General features: G+C 60.3%; 3 protein-coding genes across 10 annotated transcripts; 1 reads left to right on the top strand and 2 right to left on the bottom strand.

Moving 5' to 3' along the window:
- The first annotated feature begins 9 nt into the window (after positions 1 to 9).
- Positions 10 to 15,882, top strand: patj (PATJ crumbs cell polarity complex component). Of its 6 annotated transcripts, none has more exons than XM_052073979.1 (34): positions 11 to 111; positions 211 to 263; positions 1,765 to 2,009; positions 3,240 to 3,419; positions 3,581 to 3,717; positions 3,830 to 4,253; positions 4,317 to 4,553; positions 4,698 to 4,800; positions 5,017 to 5,105; positions 5,493 to 5,625; positions 5,754 to 5,825; positions 6,405 to 6,466; positions 6,575 to 6,631; positions 6,704 to 6,838; positions 7,095 to 7,250; positions 7,385 to 7,495; positions 8,290 to 8,499; positions 9,440 to 9,652; positions 9,839 to 9,960; positions 10,054 to 10,134; positions 10,213 to 10,284; positions 10,344 to 10,521; positions 10,802 to 10,912; positions 11,187 to 11,259; positions 12,753 to 12,940; positions 13,023 to 13,114; positions 13,183 to 13,237; positions 13,311 to 13,406; positions 13,491 to 13,626; positions 13,701 to 13,825; positions 13,927 to 14,234; positions 14,394 to 14,541; positions 14,900 to 14,993; positions 15,320 to 15,882. In XM_052073979.1, the coding sequence occupies exons 3-34, from the start codon at positions 1,776 to 1,778 to the stop codon at positions 15,379 to 15,381; spliced, it is 4,494 nt and encodes a 1,497-aa protein (XP_051929939.1). In that variant the 5' UTR covers positions 11 to 111; positions 211 to 263; positions 1,765 to 1,775; the 3' UTR covers positions 15,382 to 15,882. The 6 variants fall into 6 exon arrangements, with proteins under 6 accessions (XP_051929942.1, XP_051929939.1, XP_051929940.1 ...); XM_052073984.1 differs by lacking the exons at positions 11 to 111; positions 211 to 263 and adding an exon at positions 478 to 749 and having other exon boundaries at positions 13,927 to 14,010; positions 14,074 to 14,234; XM_052073982.1 differs by lacking the exon at positions 211 to 263 and having other exon boundaries at positions 10 to 111.
- Positions 15,883 to 16,473: 591 nt separating this feature from the next.
- Positions 16,474 to 20,989, bottom strand: thop1 (thimet oligopeptidase 1). Its single transcript, XM_052073995.1, has 14 exons — positions 20,838 to 20,989; positions 20,157 to 20,357; positions 19,300 to 19,448; positions 19,113 to 19,229; positions 18,937 to 19,039; positions 18,671 to 18,828; positions 18,464 to 18,599; positions 18,238 to 18,380; positions 17,854 to 18,077; positions 17,581 to 17,782; positions 17,315 to 17,501; positions 17,104 to 17,232; positions 16,896 to 17,032; positions 16,474 to 16,693 (listed from the first exon to the last, which is right to left on the bottom strand). The coding sequence occupies exons 1-14, from the start codon at positions 20,848 to 20,850 to the stop codon at positions 16,532 to 16,534; spliced, it is 2,061 nt and encodes a 686-aa protein (XP_051929955.1). The 5' UTR covers positions 20,851 to 20,989; the 3' UTR covers positions 16,474 to 16,531.
- Positions 20,990 to 21,372: 383 nt separating this feature from the next.
- reep6 (receptor accessory protein 6) lies at positions 21,373 to 24,018 on the bottom strand. 3 transcript variants are annotated; one of them, XM_052074012.1, is made up of 7 exons: positions 23,655 to 24,018; positions 23,077 to 23,170; positions 22,821 to 22,959; positions 22,582 to 22,750; positions 22,387 to 22,508; positions 22,278 to 22,299; positions 21,373 to 21,666 (listed from the first exon to the last, which is right to left on the bottom strand). In XM_052074012.1, the coding sequence occupies exons 1-6, from the start codon at positions 23,785 to 23,787 to the stop codon at positions 22,285 to 22,287; spliced, it is 672 nt and encodes a 223-aa protein (XP_051929972.1). In that variant the 5' UTR covers positions 23,788 to 24,018; the 3' UTR covers positions 21,373 to 21,666; positions 22,278 to 22,284. The 3 variants fall into 3 exon arrangements, 2 of the variants coding, with proteins under 2 accessions (XP_051929972.1, XP_051929971.1); XR_007963716.1 differs by having other exon boundaries at positions 22,582 to 22,959; XM_052074011.1 differs by lacking the exon at positions 21,373 to 21,666 and having other exon boundaries at positions 21,676 to 22,508.
- Positions 24,019 to 24,070: the final 52 nt, after the last annotated feature.

The following is a 24,070-nucleotide window of genomic DNA, read 5'->3' as shown; positions in this document are numbered from 1 at the left end:
TGCCGGGTGGGGTTGGTGGCGGTAAGGACGTCACAAAATCAGCGTTATCCTTTTCGCTGGCAACATTTCAAGCAAACGTGCCGCCGCGTGGCTCTTCGAGTTCGTTGTGAGGTAAATGCTGAAGCTCTCCATTGAAACGGGGAAAGATATCGACGCGCGTGTTGGCGTTGCCGTGTAGTGTATTGAGAAGAGCGGCGGTGTTTCCCACAGCAGGTGAAGGCAGCATTCGCGGCGATCCTGTCGTCCAAGTGAAACCGCTTCAAGTGAGTTTCGCGTCACTTTCGAGACCAAAGCTTCTGAAAGAACTCATAGCTTCTCTTCGCTCTTGTCTCGATGGCCACGTTGCGCGAGTGTCTATTCCGCTTGGGAAAAACACGAAACGAGACTTTTTTTTGGTGGGGCGGGGGTGGGGGGGTGGCGTTCAGGTCAGGTAGTTCGAATGCTAGCAGCTAGCTGACAAAGTTGTGAGACGACAGAAACTTTTTTTCTTTCCCGCGTTCACATCAGTGGATGACTTTATTCGTTTGTACTGTCTTTTTTGTGTGTGAGTTTTTGTTCATCTCGTGTTCAAGCACCTGTTGCTGCGATGACGGTGACCCCGCCCATCGAAAACTCTGCGTGTCAACAGACACATTCCAATGTTCGCTATTCGTTACGGTAAACTATCGACGAAGAGGACCATCAAATTGTTTGCTTTGTTGGACTCTCGGCCCCGCCCCCATCGACCTTCCCAATTCGCTTCCGTGTAGGTGAGTCGACCTGTGCGCGTGCGCTTTGTTTGGCAGTGGCTGTGGCCAGGCCTGCCTCAGACGTCAAGAGTTTTAAATCGCCATCCGGAAGCTTCTTCATTTCACCTTTTAAAGTGATAAAGCTAACGTGGTATGTTTTCATCTGGTAGAATTCACAAAGTGACGTGTGACATTTGAAGGTGCTAAGTGTCAAGTTCACGTTTCAACGGGATGAGGTTCACATTTGAAGTTAGCCGAGTTCATGTCCTCTTTTTTGTGTGTCTTATCGCTCAATTACTAGATACGTAAGTGTATCCAAAAAGTCTTTCAAAAGATTGCATTTGCAGGTTTTTTTCTCAAGTAGCGACCTAACTCTGCTGCCCATTGACAATATCGTCCAAAAATAAATTAAGGCCGGTGCCGGAGACAAATTTCAAAGAAGTCTCACATCCACACGACACTGGGCTGCATGCGGTCGATTCACAGCTCAACGCAGCACCGCCCTTGGCTTCCCCGGTGCTCGTTGCTTGAAAGTGGAAGCTCTTCAGCCAGCCGGTCCATCTCGCAAGTCATGGGCGGAGATGGTTGCTGCGAGGGCGGGATTAAGTGAAGGTCATCGCATTCCGTCATGCTAACAGTCGAATCAGCCATTCTCAACCTGCGGTACGAGGACTGCCTTTGGCTCCCTCTTGTGGGGCGTCAAGAAATCACTCAATTAAAGTCTTGCAACTCGACCTCCCGTCCAAGTCGGCGCATGGTCCCTCCATCCGTTGTCCGAGTCGCCTCTCCTCCTCGAGCCTCGCGGGCGCGCCGGCGACGACTCCGGCCGTCGTCGGGCAGCAGGCGGGGCGCACCCTCAACTGCTTTCCAACTACCCCCATTCACCTTTGGGGAATATTTTGTCGATGTAAGATAAAGTCTCTTTTCAGGAGCTCTGGAGAGAACCGAGTGGCCTCGACGTTGCTTTGAGGATGCGTTTCTGTCGTTTTCAAAGTCATTGCTTTGCTGCGGATGAATCGAGCGTCTGTTCTTGCAGAGCCACGCGGGATGCCGGACGAGGCCGGCCCGGGTCCGGTTCGGCCGTCGCCCGCCGGGACGGTGCCGCCCGACGAGTGTCGGCGGGCGGCGGCGGCCCTCGAGCGTCTGCGGGCCAAGCTGACCGAGGAGGAGGAGTGGCGGGGCCACGTGGCCCGCGTGGCGGCGCTCCGGGAGACCTTGGACAGCCCGCTCTTTGCGCACGTGCTCGCTTTGCAGCGCGCCGTCGCCCACCTCGAGGAGCAGGTACGCGCGACGTCGACACCATCGTACGCGCGACGTGTGTCTGTGCGTGCGTGTGTTTGATTGTGCGTGTCTGTGTGCGCGTTTAGCCTTGCTAGCATGAAGCTGAAGTGACTCATGAGAGCAGAGCAATGCGGTTGACTTGAAGCGAGTTCACCGCCGTCAAACACGTACAGCGCCATTCAAAGCGAAAAGAAAAAGATGGCCCGCATCTCCCCAAAACCCAACTCACTCTTCTCTCGAGGCAGATAGGCGGCTTCACGGTTAGCATGTCCGTTAGCTTGCTACACGCGAGACGTGATGTCACTTGACCGTGTTGGAGGCGTGCGCCCGTTGGATGAGGCGCGCGTCCCGTTTCCGTCCTGGGCGCCACGCTGGACCTCGCCGATAAACAACGGCGGCTCCAAATTAAGATAATGGCGGGCTTCATATTGTAAGTGGCGCCAAGGTCGCGGCGGGTGGCGGCGACTCCATGTACCGTAATTCTATGAAGGCGTCGGCGCCGCTTTATTTATGGTTGGCCTCCCCGGCGCCGATCAATCACACTTTAATACCCGCCGTCCCGCTTTGACAAACGGCTCGGTCGCCTGGACGCTCGTTCGCCGCCCCCCCCCCTCCCGCCCGACGACACAAAGTGAGAGGAAAGGTCATTCGTACATTACCTGTAGGGAAGGCATTGATTTTTTTTTTTACATGCGCACTTTGTGTGCGCGCACACGCGAAAGCTTGTGTGTTTGGGTGTTGGCGAGTATGTGTGCATGTAAGGGAGTTTGTCTTTGTTGACGAGTGAATGCGAGTGTTTGCGTTCGTCTGCGCAAGTGACGGTGCATTTGCACGAGCCCCGAGTTGAATTTGTGGTTACAAGTGAGGCTGGAGTTGAATCCGTTGGCGTGATTTGAGCACTTGCCGCGCCGCAACGCACTCACTGAGTCCAAGCAACTTCTTGAGTGCTTGTCTTCTTTATCCTCTGTGAGGAGTTGGGCCGTCCACCTTCCCTATGCTGCCCCCTGGTGGCCAAGGAAAAGGATGGATTCAAAGTGGGACCCCCCCCAAAATTTCCGTTTTGACCACATCGCGACTGCGTGTTTTGCGCAAGTGCGTTGTCCTGCAGACCAAATGGGGGCGGAACGGATGGATGGCATTTGCGCTCTCTCGGGAGCGAACGGCGACTTGAGTCGCAAGCGTCCGCCTTTGTGGCCTCACGGCGAGCTGTCCTCCTTCCCGCCTCTCCAGTTAAGTCCGCCGCTTCCGGAGGGCAGCCGGCGCTCGGGCTTCGGGCCGAACGGCGCGTCCGCGGCCGGCCACGCCTCGCCCCCGTCCTCGGCCGCGCCCGCCGACGACTCGGCCGCCCTCGTCCTCGAGGCCCCTCCGTCGCCTGACCGCCTTCGCCGGTGGATCGCGACTGCGGCTGCGGTGAGTACCGCGCCGACCCTCAATGTGGTCAAGTGATGAGCGCAAATCGTGCGCGGGCGCGCTTCCATCCTCGCCTGCCTTGTTTGGTGTGTGTGTGTGTGTGTGTGTGTGTGTGTGTGTGTGTGTGTGCGCGTTTGATTTTGTTTTTTACCCAACATCAGGGTCGACCAACGGAGCGCGTGCATCTGACGCGTCCGGCGTCGGGCGGTCTGGGCTTCAGCGTGGCGGGCCTCCACCCGGGAAGCGGCGGTCCCGATGTCTTCGTCCAACACATCCAGCCCGGAGGCGTCGCTGACAGGTCGAATTTTCACACCAGGGAAAAAAAAATGCCGGCATTGGTCGAGACTCGTGCGGCCAAGTGCTTGAAATTCGTCCGTCGCGTTTTGATGGCCTTGTGTGTGCGCGGGCAGGGACGGGCGCCTGCAGCTGCTGGATCAGATCCTGGCCATCAACGGGCGCCCCCTGGAGGCGGGCGTGAGTCTGCGTCAGGCCTCGGCTTGGCTGCAGATGCCCGGCCGCGCGGTGGACTTGACGGTCGCCAGGGACCGCCCCCCCGGGGACACGCCGCCGCAGACGTCGTTGCCGTCGCAGGCACTGCCCACCACCACCGCCGCCAACGTCAACGCCATAAGACGAGCTCAACCTGGCATTTCAACATCAAGCGCCCCCCCGGCCGACGTGCCGTCTCCGGCGAGAGATTGCGGCGCGACCTTCTCCGAGGTCGAGGAGATCCAGCTGCTCAACGACGGCTCGGGCCTGGGCTTTGGCATCGTGGGCGGGAAGTCCGGCGGCGCGGTGGTCCGGACGCTGGTCGGGGGCGGCGTCGCCGCCAGGGTACGTGCGCGGCGCGCGCTTCTTTCCTCTTCCTGTCTCCCGCTCACGCGGCGCTCCCATCAGGACGGGCGGCTGCGCGCGGGCGACCGCATCCTTCGCATCGGCGCCACGCCCACCGACGGGCTCAGCAGCGACGAGGTGGTCCAGGTGCTGCGAGCGTGCGGGAGTCGGGTGACCATGCTGGTCGCCAGGGGCCGGGGCGATCGGGAGAGCGGGGCCCCCCCCCCTCCTCCGCCGCCGCCGCCCGACTCGGCCCCCGTGACGTTTCCTCTGCAGCCCCGCCGCCGGCCCGACAAGACGGTGAGCGTCCGTGCCGTCCTCTTCCCCGCCTCCTTTCCGCTCGCCACCTTGCGGCTGTGCGGGCGGGACTCGCCCCCAGTCCCCTATGCTCCCCGCGCCTCCCTTTTTGCTGTCGGCTTGCCACTTTGCGCCTTTGCCTTTCAGCCCAACCTGGACGGCTACGAGATCCACGAGGTCGCGCTCACCAAGAAAGACGGAGAGAGCCTCGGAATCTCCATCATTGGACAAAACCCCCTCAGCAGTCACGGTAGGCCGCCTCGGCGCGTCCCCTCGCCCTTTTCTCTTCTTGATACCGCCTGTACATTTAGCGCAGTAAGATGTGCTCCCCCCCACCCCAAGGTTCCACTTGGGTGACGAGCCAAGGCTTCTCCCTCCTCTTCTTTCTTCTTTGTTGGAGCCGAGGTTCAAGTTTTCGCATGCGTCGCGTCTCTTCAACAAGTCCGTGTTATCCCTCCCCTGACAGACGCGGTGGGCGTGTTCATCAAGCACGTGGTCCCGGGCAGCGCCGCCCATCACAGCGGCAACATCAGAGTTCAAGACCGACTCATTGCCGTAAGAAGGCCGCCGCCGCCGTGCCCATGTCCGAGAATTGCACCTTCAACTACAAGTTGAGTTTGTTGGGTGACCACCCGCGTAACTCCAGCCGTCTTTCCCTTTGAAATGAATCGCATGCCAGCTGTCAAGTTTGCTGGCGCCATCTGGCGGTGGGGGTCTGAAGTGCGCTCCTCTCCAATTCCTCCGTTCCTCATACATACATTTCAAGAAAAAAAAAACACAAACAGGCCAGGCAATGACTTGTACCTCGAATAACTTCTGGTATCGTCGGCGCGGCGCAAGTCACGACGCTTTCCGACAGCCTTACAAGATGGCCGACTCGCTCGGCCGAGGGATCGTAAACGCGCCCGCGGTCACGCCCGCGTTTGTCTTGTGCTCGTCCAGCTGGACGGCGTCAGCCTCCACGGTCTGACCAATCGGGAGGTCGTGGAGGTCATGAAAGGGACGGGACGCACCGTGCTCCTCACGCTCGTCCGCAGGAACAACGCCACCGCCGCCGAAAGGTCCCTGGACAGAGGTAGCCGACCCGAGCGCCGCCCGTGGTTGTGTTGCGGCATTTCCCTACGTGTGTCGGCGGGCGGGGGGTTCCCGTATTTTTGTGACTTTTGATGTTCTTCTATCTCTGCTGGTGTGTGTGTTTTTCAGTGGAGTCTTCTCGTGGGTCACTGCGAAGGTCACCAGACTTGAAGATGACATATTTGGACACACACAACAGCAGTGAGCGCACACACACACACACACACACGTTCATCATAAATGCACGCAGTGGAAGGTTTGGTAGTCGGTCTGCTTACTTTGTGGCGATCAGCAGCTCTCCCCCTCCAAGCCACAAGATGGTGGCAAAGCACCACGTTAAATGAAACTCCTCCACCCGCTTCAACACAGTTCCATGCAAGATGGAACCCCGAGTCGCGAGCTGCGCCATCTAGAGGTTAAAGTCTCCTCGCCGCGCATTCCGGCAGTGTCCGAAAAACGGCTGACTCACTGGACAGCCTTTGGAGTCCAAAGTTTGTCGCTGACCGAAGGCGTTTCCGTTCTTGGTGGCGAATGCGGCGCAGTGCGGATGCAGGAGCTTTTTTATTCTTCTCAACGCCGAAGATTAATGACGGCCCGGCCGCGTTTAGCAATGCTAATTTAATCTAGAGTGCCGCCGTTTTATTATTTTTTGCGGTGAGCGGCTTGAAGCGGGGTGCCACGGCAACCCAGATGGAGCCTTTGAAATACGGCGCCGGGGTGTTTGATTTGCCAACGTCGGGCTGTCCCTTGTTGTGATTTCCTCGTCCGCTTTGCGTGCAGCTCCCGAGGCGGCTCTGAAGGCCAAGTGGCAGAAGGCTCTCGGTCCCAACCAGCAAGTCCTGGTGAGACGCGGCAAGCCCCCGTTCCCACTCGCGTCAAAGGAGCTCATTGGCCAATTTAGCTGCTCAATGAATTGTTGCACCACGGCGACTTGACGGCCCTTCTTTCAGGTGGTCAAGTTGCATCCGGCCATCGAGGACCACGCCCGGCCGCAGAGGTCCTCCAAGGTGACACGCGCGGGTGGCCCGATTTCCTCCCGGGTGACGTGACTTGACGTGACGCGTGGCGTTTTCCCGCAGCTCCTTCCCGTCCACACGCTTCGCCTGGGCCTGGAGTTGGACTCGTTCGACGGCCGCCACTACCTCTCCTGCGTGCTGCCCGGAGGCCCCGCCGACAAAGATGGCGTCCTGAGAGCAGAGGACCAGCTGCTGGAGGTGAACGCGCAAAATGGCTCCTCAACCGGCGGGCCCCTGAGCTGTAAACGCCACCTCCATCAATGCCGCCGCTCGCCTCTTGACCGGCACAACTCCTCCTCTGGCTCGCAAGAGAATTCATTGGCGAACGAATGAGTTGTCAAGTGGCCTCCTCTCGGCTTCTCGGACGATTTGCGTGCCGACGAAAGCGCGGCCCCCCCCCCCCCTTCCGAGCGTCCTCTTTGTTGCCCGTCCAACATCGGCGCGTACCTTGCAGGTGAACCGGGTGCCGCTGTGCGGAAAGTCTCGTCGGGAGGTGCTGGCCTTCCTCAAAGAGGCGACGCCGCCTTTCACGCTGGTCTGCTGCCGACGGCTGACGTCCGAGTCGGAAGCGGAAAACGAGTCGGAAGGACGCGGAGGTGGCCTGGATGACGTAAGTCAGCGCTTGCCATTCATAATCTCCTTGGAATGACTTGGACTTGATTGGTTTGGTGGGGGGGGGGAACACTGTCACGCTGGCGTCTGATGGACGGGCGGACGTTTAACACGAGTGCGATGCGCCGGCAGGAACGGGAGGAGGAAGGTGGCGAGCTGGCCCTGTGGTCTTCCCAGGTGGACGTGTTGGAGCTCCGCAAGGAAGCCGGCCAAGGCCTGGGCTTCAGCATTCTGGACTACCAGGTACTGTACGTGTGGCCTTCCCTCCGTCCCCGCGCGCTCCTAGCTCTTTGTCTGTCGGCGCGCTTTCCCCCCCTCCCACTTCATCCAATATGTCAACAAAATCGGAGGCGCACTCGTTGGCTGTCAAATGTCGAAAATCATTGAGACAAAGAAAGAAATCAGAGCCGATGCGTATTCCTTGCTCGGCGCGGGTCGCAGGGAAGCACGTCGGGGGAGAAGAAGGCCGAGCGCGCAAGCTTTGAATAGTTTGGCGTTGCTCAAGCTCTTGGCAGAAAATTGGCATTGGCAAAATGAAGTGGGCGGAGCGGCATCACCTGTAGCCATCTCGCCGCTTCCAAAAATCCCAAAAGTTGGCACGCCGAGCCGGCCGCGGCCCGAGCCGCGCTCCCCCGGCTACGCTGGCGGGTGGGAGTGCGCCTACGTGCGTGCGCGGCCGCCGTTCAACTCGGCCCTTCGACCTTTCTGCCCGGGCTGCAAAGTGGCGAGTGGCCGGCAGACAACGGCGAGGTTTCTGCGCAAGTGCGCGCCAACGCCTCCTTCCATCACGACCGCAGGTGGCAAAAGTATTTGCGTTCCGAAGCACAAGCCGAGAAACGGACGCGCGTAAAAGAAATAGAAAATGCTTTGACGGTCAATCATTTCTGGAGAAGGCCCCCCCCCCCGGTGGTTTATTGACTTGCAAAGCAGGGAAGTGGATTGCTGCCATCCTGCAACAAGCCAAAAAAGAAGAGGGTCGGTCTCGGGCCGTGAAGGGCGCGCCTGACGGCGTTTTCCTCTTTTGGTTTTGTCTTCAGGACCCTCTGGACCCCGGCGGCTGCGTGATGGTGATCCGCTCGCTGGTGGCGGGCGGCGCGGCCGAGCGCGCCGGCGCTCTGCTTCCCGGCGACCAGTTAGTGTCCGTCAACGACGTCCGGCTGGAGGGCCTGAGCCTGGAGCGGGCCGTGGACGTCCTCAAGGGGGCGCCGCCAGGCGTGGTGCGGCTGGGCCTGCGCAAGCCGCTGGTGGTGAGACACCGCCTGCGCCGCCTGCGCCTGCGCCGCCTCTTTTGGCGCCTCCTTCCTCGTCCTCACCTTGGCTGCAGAGCCTCCCTGGCCGCTTCCTTCCTTTTATCTCCCGCTTTGCTTCCTTTTTCTGCCTTCCTCGCTGAGCCCTTTTCTGTCCATCCTTCCTTCCCTTTTTTTCTATCTTGGCCCTTTTTTTTCTTTCCTTCTTCGGGCACCTTTCTGTCGTCCTTGTATACTTTTTTTCTTCTATTTTCCTTCTTTCCTCCCACCCGGACTTTAGTTTGCGTCTTTGCGGACCGGATCGCGGCCACGCCGTCGGCATTGCGGACGAGGGCCCATTCCGCGCCGGCCCAACGCGGGGAGCCAAAGCTGGACCGGAATCCGCTGCCAAAGTGGCCCGCATCCCTTTCACCTTCGATCCGCCTCCCACCCTCCCTCCTCCTCTCCGTCTTCATCCCCCTCCCCCGTCCGTCCCCCTCGTCCCGCTCGCGCGCCGCCAGAGTTGCTGAGTCAGCCGGATGTCGGGACGCGGCAAAGTGCTCAATCAGCTCGACGACATTGCCGCACTCTTAAGTGGAGTGGGGGCGGCGTCCCGGTCCGCGGCTACCGCAGTATTAGGTCACCGCGGGAAAGGCTTGCGCCGCGTGACTTCCTCTTTCATTGCGTCTCACGTGTTGCTCGGCGGGATCGGCCCAACCTTTCGCCAAATGGAGACTCCCACCCAAGAACAAAATCAACTGACAAGTTAGTTCATTAGTAAAATAGCAACTGAAACGTGTCATCAAAATGCCAAAGCGTCAGCGCGGGTGGCGCTTGGTGTCCCAGTGACGGGCCTCTGGGGTCTTGTGTGTCGCCATCACGCCGAGCGCGCGTTGGCTTTGGCCTCACTCGACGGGCGACTTTTCCACGTGGCTCGCTCGCTCACGTGAGCTCCTCGCAGGGTTGGGCCCTCGGCCCAGCGGAGGAGGAGGCGGGGCTCGCACGGAACGCCGGCCCTTCGCCGGCCCCGTCTTCCCCGACGTCCGACCCCGCCGGGGAAGAGGAGGACGAGGGCGGGGAGATGGCGGTGGATGACGACGAGACGGAGACGACGGGGACGACGGCGCCTCCTTCGTGGGAGCGGCGGAAGGCGGCGTCCTCGGACACGCGACAGGCCAGTCGCCACATTTCGCCCGCCGCCGTCACTCGGCCAAATGGCCGCCCTGAGCCCGCGTTTCTCTTTGCAACCCCGGATTAATGTCCGGGCCGTGCAAACTGACGGGCGAGGTCACTTTGGTCAACTAGAGAGCCAATGTGGAAGACCCTCGCCACTCATCGGGTCTTTGCGTTTGCCTTCCAGACCAAAGACGGAGCACTTCCTGGTGAGACTTTGATTTCGCCAGCCATAAACCCAACGCAAGACGCGCGCACGAGCCCACGCGACGCCGAGGCCGACTCGGAACTCAGCAGTACAGACACGGAGTGAGTCGTCTGCCCCCCCCCCCACCCCCCTTACTGTCATCTCTGCTGCCATCTGCTGGTGATTTTGTCGACTGCTCGCGTTTGTCGCCGCAGGTCCGTCGTCAGGATGATTGACGCCGAGAAGCGGAGGAGGCGCAGTCACGGAGGGTTCTCGGCAGCCACAAGAGGGGGCGGGTGAGTCGCGGTGGGAGATGCGCCGACCCGTGCGTCATCTTGCTCAGTGTGTGTGTGTGTGTGTGTGTGCGTGCGCAGGGAGCTTCCCCAGCGCGAACAGGGTGAAGGTGAGGAAACTCCTCGCTTCAGTCACTGGGGACCACCGCGCAGGTAATGCCCCCCCCCACCCCCACCCCGGCAGCCATTTGGTTAAACACATGCGTGCGCAGGGTGGAGGTGCGCCCCGAGGCGGGCGAGTCGCTGGGCCTGAGCATCGTGGGCGGCCATCACGTCATCAAGCGTCTGAGGAACGGCGAAGAACTCAAGGGAATCTTCATCAAGCAGGTTCTGCGCGGAAGTCCCGCCCACGCCACGCGTGCCCTCAAGACCGGGGACAAGATCCTGCAGGTACCTCCTGTGTAGCCCCCCCCCCAGCCCCCTCCTCTTTTTCCAACTGTCTTTGCCCGTCTCACTGCTGCTTCACTCTTTTCATTTGATGTGATTGACTGAGGCCCAGCCGGCTTGGTCCACAGTCCACTTCCTGGACCTGTGGGCCCAGTCTCATTTCTTCTTCTTCTGATCTCGTACAATCATGCGCTGCAGGTGAAACGCAATGCAAAAATCTTTTTGTTGTCATGTTCACGCAAGGTGTGTGTGTGTGTGTGTGTGCGCGCACATGTGCGCTCAGGTGTCGGGTGTGGACCTACGAGCTGCCAGTCACGAAGAGGCGGTCCAGGCCATCAAATCAGCTGAGAGTCCCGTGGTCTTCGTTGTCCAGAGTCTGTCTGCTAACCCGCGAGTATGTGCGACCCCCCCCCCCCCCCCCCCACACACACACACAATTGCCAGCCCCACCATGCTTGCGTGTGTGCGGAAGTGGATGGGCCCAAGTTTGGGTGTGTGTGGCGAGAAGAACGTGTTTGGTGTTATTGGACTCTTGAGCATCTTTGGCAAGCGACAAAGCGTGTCGGGCAGCTGTTTGCTTGCTCTTGGTCTTTTTGTAAGCGCCGGTCGGTGCAAAGACAAAAGTCCATTGGAGTTTGGTGAATTAGTGTGTGTGTGTGTGTGTGCAGATGGTGCGAGGAGCCCCGCCCCCCTACAGGCCTCCTGGCCAATCAGAGCGGGATCTGCTGCAGGCCCCCCAAGGTCAGTCTCTGTAAAATTGCTTGTTTTGATGGTCCCCCGCACTCCTCTCTCATGAATACAAAATCTTCATTCTGAATTTGTTGCCATTTATAATTGCCAATTGGGCGACACATGCCTGCATGACATGCATCAATGAGGGGGGGGCAGGAGAGGAAAAAAAAGACGGCGGCAGGCGCGGGGCAGAATCCTCGTACGTCTTGCTACTTGTGCCCAAAACGGCGTTGTGGTCAAAGAGGGCTGTTTTTTTTCCCACCCTTATGACGATTGCGATCGATGGAGGGGTGGGGTGGGGGGGGTGGAGCGATGAACGGTGCACCCGAGGCCACGATTGTCTCTCTCGAGCGTCAACTACTTGGCGACGCGCGCCTTTCTTCAAGCGACTTGAACGCCGCCGAGCGTAGCGGCAGTGTTGAAAACATTTGTTTTTCTTTCTTTGCAGGCCTTGTATGACCACGCCCCCCCCCCCCCCCCCACCGCTTTTCCCCCCTTTTACTAAGTGGACCAATGGAGTGATTCGATGACGCTTTGACGCGCTCAGTCGCGTGGTTGTTGCCGCGGGACTTGGGGCGCCTTTGTGGGCAGGGCTAATGGAGGCTCGACCTCTCCCCGGTTGAGGGGCGAGAGGTCGGCGGAACGTCGCTTCTTCAAATGTCACAAGTCGACCTGTTGGGGGGGGGGGCGCAATAAAAGGATGGCAGTCTTTCTTTGGCCTTCTTGTGTCCCGCGGGAACGCTCGCAAAGAGCGGCGCTGTCGGACAAAACCCAAAAGGATCGCGTTGTCACTTGCTGGCTCGCTTGCGTCCTTCCTTCCGTCGGAGCGGGCTTTGATTTGGCATCTTCCTTGCTGCGTTGGGAGCGACTTCTCTGCCCGCCTTCACTTTTAGCGCGGCGTCGCGGTCGCCGACAAACATCTTGGTCGCCGAGGCCAAAGGCGAGGAAAGCGCCGCTCGCATGACGGCACACAAAATTGTTGCGGCATTAAAAAAAAAAAAAAAGAAAAGTCTGCTGCCCCAAAATGAGACGTGCCCCAATGGCAGGCCCGAGTGCAGCGCCAGCCCCCCCCCCGCCTTGGCCTCCCTTCTCTTTCCTCTCTGATGCTACATGTGCTGTTGTGTGCCGCCGCGGTCCGCCGGGGCGCCGCTGAGGTGCACTTGCCTGAGGTGGGGGCGGAGGAGAGGGGCCTTCTGGAGACGGCGCAAGCGCTGCGCAAGCACGCGAGCACACACACACACACACACACACGCACACACGCTGTTGTGGCCCTTTGGATGTCATGAGGCGAGACGGAAGCAGGTTGCTGATGGAAGGTGAGCGCCGTCCGTCCACATGGGTGGCGTCTCACCGCAGGGATTTTTGACGGCGGCAACTGTTGTCGTGCGAAGACGCGCAGATGAGATTGTCACCATCTTGATGCGCCCGCCACTCTGGTGAGCGCTTGCGTGACACCAGCCGTCTCTCTCGCCGTGCTAACCGACGTGTGTGCGTGCACGCAGAGCCTTGGCGTGACCTGCCGGGGGAGCTGCTGCGCGTGGAGCTGGACAAGGAAGCGGGCGGCGGCGCGGGGCTCAGCCTGGCCGGGAAGCGGGACCGCCGCGCTCTCGGCGTCTTTGTGGCGGGACTGCGGCCGGGCGGGGCCGCCGCCACCGACGGCCGCGTGCGCGTTGGCGACCGGCTGCTCCAGGTGTGTGCGTGTTCGTATTTCACGCTGCGTAGGGGCACGCGGACGACGCACGACCTACGCCGTGTGGGCCTCTGTGCTGCAGGTCAACGACCGGGTTCTTTATGGGCGGAGCCACCGCAAGGCCTCGGCCCTCATCGAGAGCTCCGCCTCCAAAGTCAAACTGCTCCTGCTCAGGTAACGCAAGCCTTTGGCCGCTCGAGCGTCCTCGCCGTCACCTCCATGACGCCAACCCCGCCTCGCAGGGGCCGAGACGGCATCCGGCACGAGGGGCTCCCGCTCTTTCCGCCGCCCCCCGAGGTAAAACCGCTCCCTCATCGATGGCATCGAGGTAAAACCTCATCGATGATGCGGTCTGCGTTTTCCCCGCCAGAGCGTCTCGCCGCCCGCGGGGGACCCGCTCGTCCCGGCGGAATGGCCGCACCCCCCCGAGAGCGACGTGTTCCTCCTGCCCTCCGAAGAAGACACGGTCAGCCCCGTTTGGGAGTTTGACGTTTCCGAACCTTGGGGCGGGGTGGTGCCAATGAGCCCCTCCCCGCCTGACCCGTGTCAGGACGCCGAGGTTGTCGGGGCCCGCCGTGAGAACGACAGCGACGACGATCCCGAAGAGGCGTCGGTAACGACGTGCGAGAGTGACGGGTGGGGCGACGACGACGACATCGGTGCCGGGTCGCCCGACGCCCGCGCAGGTAGCGCCGCGTATGGAGGGAGGCGCCCGGGTGGGCGAGGGTCATCGCGGTGACCGGGCTCGCTCTGCCGACAGGAAGCCCCGCCTCCCGGGACCCGTCCACCCGCCCCGTCCTTCCGGGACGAGAGACGACCTTGGAGATCCGCAAAGGTCGTTCGGGGCTGGGCCTCAGCGTGGCGGGAGGCGCCGACACGCAGCTCGTAAGCCGCCTTTGTCTCTCCGCTTGCGCTTTGGTCGCCATTTTGGCTTCACGCTGGTTTGACATGACTTTGACTTGCGCCGGTTGCCGGGCTCTTTTCAGCGCGCCGTGGTGATTCTGGAGGTGTACGGCGAGGGAGCGGCAGCCAAAGATGGCCGCCTGTTGCCCGGCGATCGGATTCTGGAGGTACGCGCGCACGCTTCGGCGCCGGAAGGCGACGACGGTGACCGGCGTGTCGACGCGGCGCAGGTGAACGGCGCGGATCTTCGGCGGGCGTCTCACGAGGAGGCCGTCGCGGCGTTGAGGCGGCCGTGTTCCAAAGTGGCCGTCAAGGTTCTGCGGTGCGCCGAGACCGACCAGCTGCGCCGGGAGGCCGGGCGGGGCCCCGGCTTCGGCGTCGCCGGGAACAGGTCGGCGCTTCAATGCTCCTCGTCCGTCTGCTTTCCTTTGGGCGCGCGTCCCTCCAACGTCCTTTCGTAGGGGCGGACGCCTCGCTTGTCGGCGCATGTCTTCACGCGTGTGTCGCTCTCTCCCTCCTTTTGTTGATGTGCGTCTGAGTGCGCTTGCAGGAGCGGCCGCGGCACGTTGGTCTCGGAGGTGGCGCGAGGGGGCGCCGCCGACCCGGACGGCCGTCTGACGCGAGGCGATGGGATCCCGTCGGTCGACGGCGAAGATGGGCCAAACGCAACCCGGGAAGCCGTCGCCGCCATTTTGAAGGTGACGCGCCTGGCGCCTCCACGCGTTCCGCGACTCTGTCACGTCGGACCGGAGGTCGGTCGACTCCGGGCCGCTTCCCGCAAGTGCGCGCGCGCCATTTTAACATTGCTTTGCTGTCAAAAAAACAAAAGGCCACACGTCAGAAGGGACCAGGAACTCATTCACTCCCAAAGACGTTTTTAAACGTCTTTTCAGACTTGGTCTAGAATCGGCTGCTACTGAATGAGTTAAAAATAAATAAGTTGTTTTGAGATGTCTCGTTGCTTCGTGAGGCACAAAGGGACACAAAAGCAATCTGAAGAGAGTCCAAAGGAAAAGTTCTGAAAGAACATTGAACTGCGCGTGTGCATGTGTACAGCTCGATGACGGCGGAAAAAGTTCAAAAGAAGTAGAAGAGGAGGAGGAGATGGAGGGCGACGACGAGGACATTTCCTGTCCTGCCAGGGACACAAGTAGGTCACTCATGTTTTTGGTTGTTAGCCACGGCCTTACTAGAAACGGTCTTTTTTTTCTAAAAACGCCTTACTAATCATGGTCGTTTTTTTTTTTAGCTAAAAACGCCTTACTATATATACATGGTCGTTTTTTTCCACTAAAAAAACTACCACGTATAGTAAGGCGTTTTTCACTGAAATTTTTAGCCCCAAAAAACGACCACGGTAAGGCGTTTGTAGACGAAAAAAACGCTAACACAGATGTGGCATCGACATCAAGACAATCTTCCACATGGTCCTCCACGCCATGCTAAGCTAACATGCTAACGTGTGTGTGTTTGTAGGGTGCGGCAGCAGCGGATGGGCATCCGAGGCGCGGCGACCAAGTTTTATCGGTAAACGGTGAAAGTCTGGACGGAGTCACGCAGGAGCGGGCCGTGGCCATCTTGCAGAAAGGGAACCGTCACACTCGAGCTCCTGTCCTAACCCAGCCACACGCGCACAGGCCAACCCCCACCCAACGGCTAAACGCTTCTCTCTCACACCCAATCGCGCAAGCCTTCAGCTTCACGCCTGGATGCTAATGCTAGGAGGTAGCCTGATTGTGAAGCGACCGCCCGCCGAGTGCTACGTTAGCTTGCGGAAGACTCGGCGGCGAGCTGGCCCGGGACGGCGAGACGCCGTTCGGACAGCCGAGCAAACCTGCCCGTGATCGTGATTGTCCTCCACAAACGCCACACGTTTAGTTTTGCACAACGGCTCTAACTCGCACTCAACTGCCTCAGCTTGAAGATTTGAAGAAATAGCGGCGAGCTCCACAAAGGACACCATGTTGATTGGAACACGCCACGCCCACCGCATTTGTGTATTTGACTCGCGTTCAATAAAAGTGAAGAGACGTCACACACGCGCGGAGCCACATTTATTCGCGCAATTCTGCGCGCGTGAGCCAGTGGCCGTGTTGTCACGAGCACGTTTGCGTCAAATAAAACCAAAAACTGGTGAAATGTCATAAGAAATGAAGTGCAGCCAACGAGTCGGTTGGTGGCTTTGGCTTTGAAAGAAGTTTTCTCGTTTGGGTTTGAAACCAGGGTCGGCCTTTCAAATGAGGAATATCGCGTCGTCAACTCGGTTCAGGGTTTCAAAGTCGGTCTTGAAATGAGGCTTACGGTTTCAAATGAGGTTTTCAAACTCGGGTTAGCTTTCAAAGTTGCCTTTTAAATCTCTTTCCCCCCCAGCTCGTTTTCCAACGCGGACACGGGGTGAACACTTCACGGAATCCTTCGAGCGCTGCGAGGATTGACGCTAAAGGGCTAAAATCAAAGGCGTGCTTTGGCGTCTCGGCGGCGTTGCCTTTTTGGGGCTTGCTTGGGCAACCCGTCCCCAAAACTTGACTCGGCCGCATCGTGACACGCTGCCATCGGCTCCCTCGGTCCACGTGGACCTTTTTAGGGAGGGCGGCCGAGGCACGGCAAAGAAGACGCACGCGCACACAGCGGAGGTTCCGCCCGAGGACTCGAGTCGGATTTTATTTGCGGTCGTCGTCGGGGTTGGGCTCAGCACGGGCACGGCCTGGCGGGCTGCAGGTCCAGAGGCAGGCCTTTGCTGATGAGGAAAGCTTCTTGTTTGGGTTCGCGGCCGAGGAACTTCCTCAACATGTCCGACGCGTCCGTCGAGCCGCCGGGAACCAGGATGCATTTGCGGTAGTCCAGGCCCACCTGCGCGCAGCAAAGACGCACGCGGCTTCACAAACAACCCCATGCTAGCGTTTTTCCCCTCTCCCTTTCTTTTCTATTCGGGGGCCCGCCGCGTCGGAGCCTCCCTCCCGATTGAGAATCGTTAGCAAGCGCAACGGAGGAGGCGCAACCGTCCCACGCTTGCCACAAGTTTGGGTACTTGTGCGGCGTGCGTGGCGCTCACCTTGGGGTTCATGATTCCTTCCTGCTTGAAGCGCGCGTAGAACATGTCCATGGAGAAGACCTCGCTCCACAGGTAGCCGTAGTACTGCGCGTCGTAGCCGCCGGACAAATGGCCGAAGGTGGCCGGCATGTTGGTGCCTGAGGACGCAAAGGCCGGCCGCAAATGAAAAGGCCGCACGGCGACCGAGCCGAGCTCCCGGAGGACTCACCGGGCGAAGCGGGAATGCCCAGCACTTCCCGGCAGAGTCGCGCGTACTCGTCGGCGGGGTCCAGGCCGTCGCGGGTGTGCAGCGCCTGATCCATCTTGGCCAAAACGATCTGCCGCAGGTTGAAGAGTCCTGCGCACGGGCGCCATACGTCATCGAGGGCGGGCGCAATGGCGCGCGGGCCAACGGGCCGGCGGCGGCGGCGGCCCCAGACCTGTGTTGGCCAGGCGAGACTTGATGAGTTTGTCCAGGAGCTGGTCGGGGATGGGCTCCTGCGTCTGGAAGTGTCGCGACATCCTGCGCAGGGGTTCCTTCTCCCACACCCAGTTCTCCAGCATCTGAGACGGCGCCTCCACAAAGTCTCGCTCCACGTGGGTGCCGCTGAACATGGCGTAGTCGGCCTGCGCGCAAGACGCACCCGATTTGCGAGAAACGTTCGATTTGATGCGGCGCAGGCGCAGGCGTACGGGCGCCTCTGACCTGCGCGCACAGCTGATGCATGACGTGTCCGAACTCGTGGAAGTAGGTCTCCACCTCGTCGTGCTGCAGCAGCGAGGGCGCGGCGGCCGCGGGCTTGCTGAAGTTGGCCACCATGGCGGCCACCGACATCTGGCGCCGGCCGTCGGGCAGCAGGCAGCCCGGCTGGAGGCCGAAACACGCCGCGTGGCCGTACTTGCCCTCCCTGAGGGACGCCCGGCACACTCAGGGCACGCGCAAACGGGCCGGCTCCGGGCCGCCGACGCAAAGCCTCACCTGGGGTAGAGGTCCAGGTAGAAGTGGCCCAGCAGCCGGCCCCGGGCCGGGTCCTCCACCGAGTACGCCTTGACGTCGGGGTGCCACACGGGGGCGCCGTCCAGCAGCCGGAAGCTCAGGCCCAGCAGCTCCTGGTAGATGTCCAGGAGGCCCCGGGTCACCACGTCCATGGGGAAGTACTCCTTCAGGAGGTTCTGGTCCACCGCGTAGCGGCTCTCCTCCACCTGCGGCGCCAGCGAGAGTCGATGGGTGGGGAGGCCGACGCCGTTTGCCGAGCACCCGTTTCCGCCCAGACTTGGGGAAGGGGGGGCACTTTGCGCGACGGCCTTTGCGCCCGAACGCGAGCGCCGGTCCGGAAGGAAAGAAAGCCCGCCGGGAGGTCACCTGCGTCATGAAGTAGCGCATGTCCCAGGCGTGAAGCTGGCCGTCGAAGGGCAGCTCTCGCTTGCGGCACTCCTCCTCCTTCAGCTTCAGGATGAGCGAGCGCTCGTCCTCGCCCAAAGGCTTCAGCTTGCGGTACAGCTCCTCTGAGGAGAGCCGCGGCACGCGTCAGCCGGCCAGGAGGACCAGAGGACGAGGGGACGGGCGGCGACGGGCGGCGGCGGCTCACCCAGGAAGGCGGCCACCCGCTTGGCCGACTTGGCCATGTTCATCTCCAGCACAAAGTCGGCGTGGGTGTCGAAGCCCAGGAGGGAACTCTTGCGAGCTCGCAGTTCCACCATCTCCTTCAGGATGGCCGAGTTCTCCTGCCGGGCGGGACGCGGCGTCAAGGAAGGGACGAGCGGCCAGGGGGGGGGGGGGGGGGGCCTCGGCTCACCTCCTTGCAGCGCGAGTTGAAGGCCTCCTCCAGCTGTCTGCGGGTCTCCGGCAAAAAGCACTTCTTCATGGCCGGGAAGTAGTGCGGGTACTTCAGGGTCACCTTCAGCTTCTCCCCGTCTTTGTCCAGCGAGCTCAGGAAGTCTTCCGGCAGGCCGCCTGCCGGAGGAAGAGGAGGAGAAAGTGGCCCAAGGTGAAACGGCAAAGAACGAGGAGGGCGGCGGGAGCGCAAGACGGCAGAGAAGCGCCAAAGGTCTCGGCACCCACCCAGCTGCTCCCTGCTGAAGGTCAGAGTGGTGGTGTCCTCGTTCAAGTTCTTGTTGAAGTCGATGCACAAGTTGCTCAACGTCTTCTTGATGCGCTTGATCTCCTGCGGGCACAGGCACAGGCACGCGGTGAAGCGGCGCGTGGCAGCGGGACCGGGCTTTCGCCGAGCTTCGCACCTCTTGCGCGGCCTTGGGGAGGTGCAGCCCGTTCCGCTGGCCCAACTTGAGCAGGCGCTCCATGTAGCGCCGCGCCTCGGCCGGCAGGCCGCCGCCGCCGCCGCCCTCCAGCTTCTTCTGCGCGCACACGCGGGCCGGCAATGGCGTCAAAGCGCGCATCAAAGACGCGAGAAGCACGCGAGGCTACCTGCAGCGCCACGATCCTCAGGTAGACGTCCTCCCTCATGCTCATCTCCACGTCAAACTCCGACAAGCGCTTGTCGGCCTGCGTGCTGGCCTCTCGCACGTCCTTGCTCGGGGAAACGTGCTGCGGGAAGTCCAGCGCGTTTCGCTGCACTGAAGGCCGCAGGCAGACGGAGCCACGCGTTAGCCACGTTAGCCGCCGGGGGACTTTTCGCCATCGGGGCCCCGATTTCTCTGGCGCCGCTTGTTGTTTGCGGCCAAAGCGCTGACGAGGGCCATCTTTGGAGGGCAAACGCCGACTCGGCGTTCCTGCGCGCCTCAACAACGGAGGCCTCACAAAAGGAGCATTCCGCGCGTTTGCGTCGACGCGGCGCTACGAAGTTTCTGGACGCGCGGGTCCCAAAACGAGCCCGATCCGCGAATCGGCGTGGCAAAGGTGAGCCGTCCCGCCGCTATTCTGAGCCGGGAAACCTCATTTTGAGGCTCACGGAAGACGCTCCACATTTGCGGGATTTCAGCCTCGCCCGCAGCAAAGATTGTCAAACGTCCGGCACCCTGTTGGGTCTTTCATCCAAAGAAAACGCCCGCCGTGACTTCTTTTTCCAGAATCGGCATCGATAGGCGCGCATGCTCATTTCCTGCGCTCTCAGTTGGGTACCATGTCTGGTTTTAGAATCAAGCGATGCAAACTAAAACCTCAAAAGGCAAAAGAAAAAGTGGATTTGTCAATGAAGCCAAATTCTGCTTCAACGCGGAGGCGCAAGCGAGGCTGAAATTCAGAGGCGAGGTCCGCTAACGATCGCCCGGCGATGAGCGGTTCGGAAAATGAGTTGCGTCCGGACGACACGACGCGACACGCACCCGTGTAGTCCACCTCCACGTCGGCCAGCGCCTTGATGGTGTTGTGGAAGGTGACGGCGTCCAGGTCCAGGGCGCCCACGTCGTCGTAGACCTTCTTGGTGTCGGCCATCAGCTCGTCGGCCATCCGGCCGATCTGCTCGGCGCTCAGGTCCCATCGCAGGCGGTTTTCCGGGCACACGTCGCCGCCCGTCGCCGCCTCACCTGCAAGTAGGCCAGCGAACAAGCCAGGCCGTTTGCGCGGCTCCAAAACGAGAGCGCGACGTTGCGTTTGCCCCTTAAGGACTCGTGGGTCCGCTCGACGTCGTTTGCCCCCCCGTCCCCAAAACCACCGGGAGTTGAATTCAACGTCAACTACAAACCGCGATTGACGAAAGCGTGCCCCAGCCAGCCGTCGAACCGTCAATCAAATGTGCAATTTGACGAAAGCCGCCGCGGCGTTGACGATCGAAAGTCAGCTCCGCCGACCAAAGGAAAAACGGACGGACCCGACGTCAAATGTCGGCCGGTCGGTCCGTCCGTTTGCTTTGGGGATCAAGGGCGCGCGGCCGCTAGCACGATCGAGCAGCTAGCCGGCCGGCCGGCCGCCCGGCCGAGCGCTCTCGCGTTCGCTTGTCGTCAGTCTCGGGAGCGGGCAGGCGGCGCCGCTCCAAGGCGCCCCGAGACGCAAGTTGAGGCGCTCACCTGTGGGGCTCATGTTGACGTCTCGAAAGCGGTCGCCGATTGCTCGCCAGGGGGCCGGTCGCCAGTCCCGCGTGCTCCTTTGGTCCGGCCGACAAGCTGCTGGTGCCGAGTGCCCGGAAAAAGGACGCCGGGGCCATCCGGTGCCCAATTTCAAATTAAAAGAAGCTGCCTTGTCCACGCGCTGACAAAATGCCGAGTCTTGTCGCCGTTTGACGGCATCGCGGCGGACGCGTTATTATTTTCAAGTCCACGCTTATTACTTTCGAACACGCTTATCACCGCCGACGAGGTATTTGGACTCCGATTACAAATCCCCATCGCTCTTATTTTTCTCGCGATACCGGAAAAGGGAAATGGGCCTTTCCCGCTATCCAATTCATCGTCAAGTGCGATTTGCACATGTTCAAGCAGCGTTCGGTTATATCAATTCATGTCTTTTTTTTTTATTCTGACTTTTTTTTAGACTTGGCATACCAAATGTAATTACAAATTAAAGAAATAATACAAATGCATTCACCAACAATGACTAAATAAGTAACAGCTAGCCCACCGAGCTTGACATTGGTTGGTTTGGGGGGGGGGGGGAGCAATATTTATTTTTTTAGGTTGAAAATAAATAAAAGTGCCTCATGATAAAAAAAAATGTTCAAAGTGTTATGCGTGTGCATGATGAGAACACACGACAACATCTATGATTAGGAGGAAAGTTCATTGGAATTGACCTTGGTGATGAAGAACATTTTCAAGTTTGCTCAATTTGCTCCTAGGAAAGGAAGAAAAAGTCCAACGCGGAGCTCCTTCTTCTCCTTGGGACAGGGCCGCGCCTCCTCTGGAATGCACACGTTCCAATGTTACCGTTTCAATTGCTGCCCAAATGCTAACAGGCTAAGAGTCGGGATGCTAGCATAACGCGGGACGGGTCGGATTTTGGGGGAGCCGAGAACAAGTGAAAGTAGTTTGCTTAGCTACACTTGCGAGGCCCGTTTTGTCCACAGTAGGTCCCCGCACCGTTTCGCTACCAACCGCAACCGTGTCAGCGGCGACGCCAAGCGTGCGCATCCGTTTTGGACGATGAAGCGTGAACTTTGAAAAAGAGCCCACGGGTCAAGCCTGCTATCGGGGTAAAAAAACCAAAACAAAAGAGGCAGCTCAGCAGGGATTCAACGGTGCCCAGGTGTACCATTTGGAGAGAGAATCGCTCAAATCCGAACGGTCGGCATGCTAACACTCCGCCGGGAAAGAATGCCTTACTAACGGGAAATTGCCAATGACCGCTGCTAAAAGTCCCCGGGCGCCGCGTCATGAAAGGGGCGCGGCAAGGCCACGGGCGCGGCTCGGACGGCGACGGGGTGGGACGCGGTATCGCGAAAGGGTGGTTGAGGCGAGGTGGGGGCAGGAAGCGGAGCTGCACGCTAGCTAGTGCGCTAACTGCCGGCTTACCTGCTCGTCAACCCAGGAAAGGCTGAAAGGGGAGTGGACGATATCATTTCAAGGAGCTCGGCGTCGTCGCTTGCGGTTTTTGAAGGCTCTGACTTTGGGCGGTACGCACCTCTTCCTGTTCGCGCGGACGAGCCACCGTTTTTCTTCTCTCAACGCTATCTCCGGTCGCACTGGGCAAACCTTTGGCTTCGGGGGACACCAAGGCTTTGTTTTTCACCAGGGTGGACAAAACTGAAGAGAAGACGGCACGGCGTGTTGAGCGCGGACTCGGGTCCAGAGCGGAACGTTTGGCTTTGCGCGATACCTTCCCTGGTGAGGTTCTCGGCCGCGCTCATGGCCTTGCCGCTGAGGTCGCTGACCATGTTGTCCACGGCGGCTTCGTGACGGAGGAAAACGGGGCGGACCACCCGGTCGTAGAGGACCCGGGATCCGTTCCAGGCCACGGGGGCCATGCACCACAACAGGAACAAACACTGCGGCGAAGAACCAGAGCGAGAGGAAAGCGCAGCGTGCGGAAGGCGCAGGGGGGCGGGGTAAGGGTACCTTAAAGGCATAGTAGAAGGGGAACCAGTAGAGGAAAATGTCCGAGAAGAACTCCCCCAGACTGAAGACTCCGTAGACCACCCAGTAGGTCAGCCATTTTGTGTCGTCGTCTTTGCTGGGACTCTCGATGGCTTTGACTCTGAAGACGACACGCGTCGTCGTCAATGGAGCCGGCGGAGCTCGCGGAAGCTTCCGGTCCGCCGGAACCCGCGCGGCCACGGAATGAAACGGATCCGGGACCTCCTGCGGGACTCACGAGTAGTACGCCGGGTAGACGAAACCGATCAGGTTGCAGAGCAGGGAGGCGCCGTAACCGTAGACCAGGTAGAGTCCCGTCACCGAGACGGCACCTGAGGGAAGGCCAGAAGGACGGCGGATCATTTCAACATCCGCGGGGAGGGCGCCTTCCTCTTGAGCCGCGGCCGCGAGGGCTCCGCAAGAAAAACGGGGGTGTGGGGGAGGACGCCGCCTCCACGTTGGGCTGCGCAACAGCTTACCGGCACGAGAAACGTCTGAAAACCATTAGATTTTTTTTCTCTCTCCCTAAATGTTGTTAATTGCTCGCGCGCCCCACTAGAAACGGGCAGAGGAACCTGCCGCCGCCAGCTGGCTTACGCCGTCTCCTGTCCATACCTGCGATGACGAGGACTCGCCGCCGGCAGTGACTTTCCAATGCTAGCTTAGCCTGGACGCCGTTTACAAGCCGAGCGGTCCTAGCGTCACCCGGCCTAGCACGCGCACACCTTACGAGACGGCGAGTGCCGCGCGGCTTCGTCCTCGGCAGATTAGGGCAATCCTCTTTGGACCCGGCACGCGCGCGGCGCCATAGCGTACCGGCGGCGAGGATCTTCTTCTTGACTCCCGTCTTCTCCTCCACCTTGCCCAGGAAGTCGGTGACGATGTTCTTCTCGTTGAGGAACTTCTCGGCTCGTTCTTTGGCCGCAGACAGGAAGCTGAGCAGGCCCATGTCCCGGATGTCCCGGATGGGGTCGGCCGAGCGAGACGAGCGAGCGGCTGAGGATGAAGGGAACCCGATTAAAGCCTCAAACACCTGCTGCGCGGGATGGGGGGAGGGGGGGTGGGGTCTGAAAGCGCGTCACTCATTGGGCCCAGCGAAAGACGTCACATGTCGCCAGAGCGAGCCTTTGGCCACCACCCCCCTCCCCTCTCTCTCACGTTTCCATCTTCCCGTGGACAGAATGCATTCAAACGGGTTGGGGGCCCCCTGATTTTGCGTCGACCTTCCGTTC

This window comes from Hippocampus zosterae, chromosome 8 (genome assembly GCF_025434085.1).
Source record: "Hippocampus zosterae strain Florida chromosome 8, ASM2543408v3, whole genome shotgun sequence".
NCBI lineage: Eukaryota > Metazoa > Chordata > Actinopteri > Syngnathiformes > Syngnathidae > Hippocampus > Hippocampus zosterae.
Note: the sequence above shows the minus strand (reverse complement) of the source record. Positions and strands in the feature narration are given on the sequence as shown.

Coding starts and splice junctions, on each gene's coding strand:
- reep6 (XM_052074011.1), bottom strand. CDS start 23,787: ATGGGCCTGCTCAGCTTCCTGTCTGCGGCCAAAGAACGAGCCGAGAAG. Junction 22,960..23,076: donor GTCTACCCGGCGTACTACTC/GTGAGTCCCGCA, acceptor TGTCGTCTTCAG/AGTCAAAGCCATCGAGAGTC. Junction 22,509..22,581: donor CGAGAACCTCACCAGGGAAG/GTATCGCGCAAA, acceptor TCTTCTCTTCAG/TTTTGTCCACCCTGGTGAAA.
- thop1 (XM_052073995.1), bottom strand. Junction 18,600..18,670: donor TCAACTCGCGCTGCAAGGAG/GTGAGCCGAGGC, acceptor CCCGCCCGGCAG/GAGAACTCGGCCATCCTGAA. Junction 18,078..18,237: donor TGCGCTACTTCATGACGCAG/GTGACCTCCCGG, acceptor CTGGCGCCGCAG/GTGGAGGAGAGCCGCTACGC.
- patj (XM_052073982.1), top strand. CDS start 1,776: ATGCCGGACGAGGCCGGCCCGGGTCCGGTTCGGCCGTCGCCCGCCGGG. Junction 5,626..5,753: donor CGAAAGGTCCCTGGACAGAG/GTAGCCGACCCG, acceptor TGTGTTTTTCAG/TGGAGTCTTCTCGTGGGTCA. Junction 10,135..10,212: donor GCAGCCACAAGAGGGGGCGG/GTGAGTCGCGGT, acceptor GTGCGTGCGCAG/GGAGCTTCCCCAGCGCGAAC.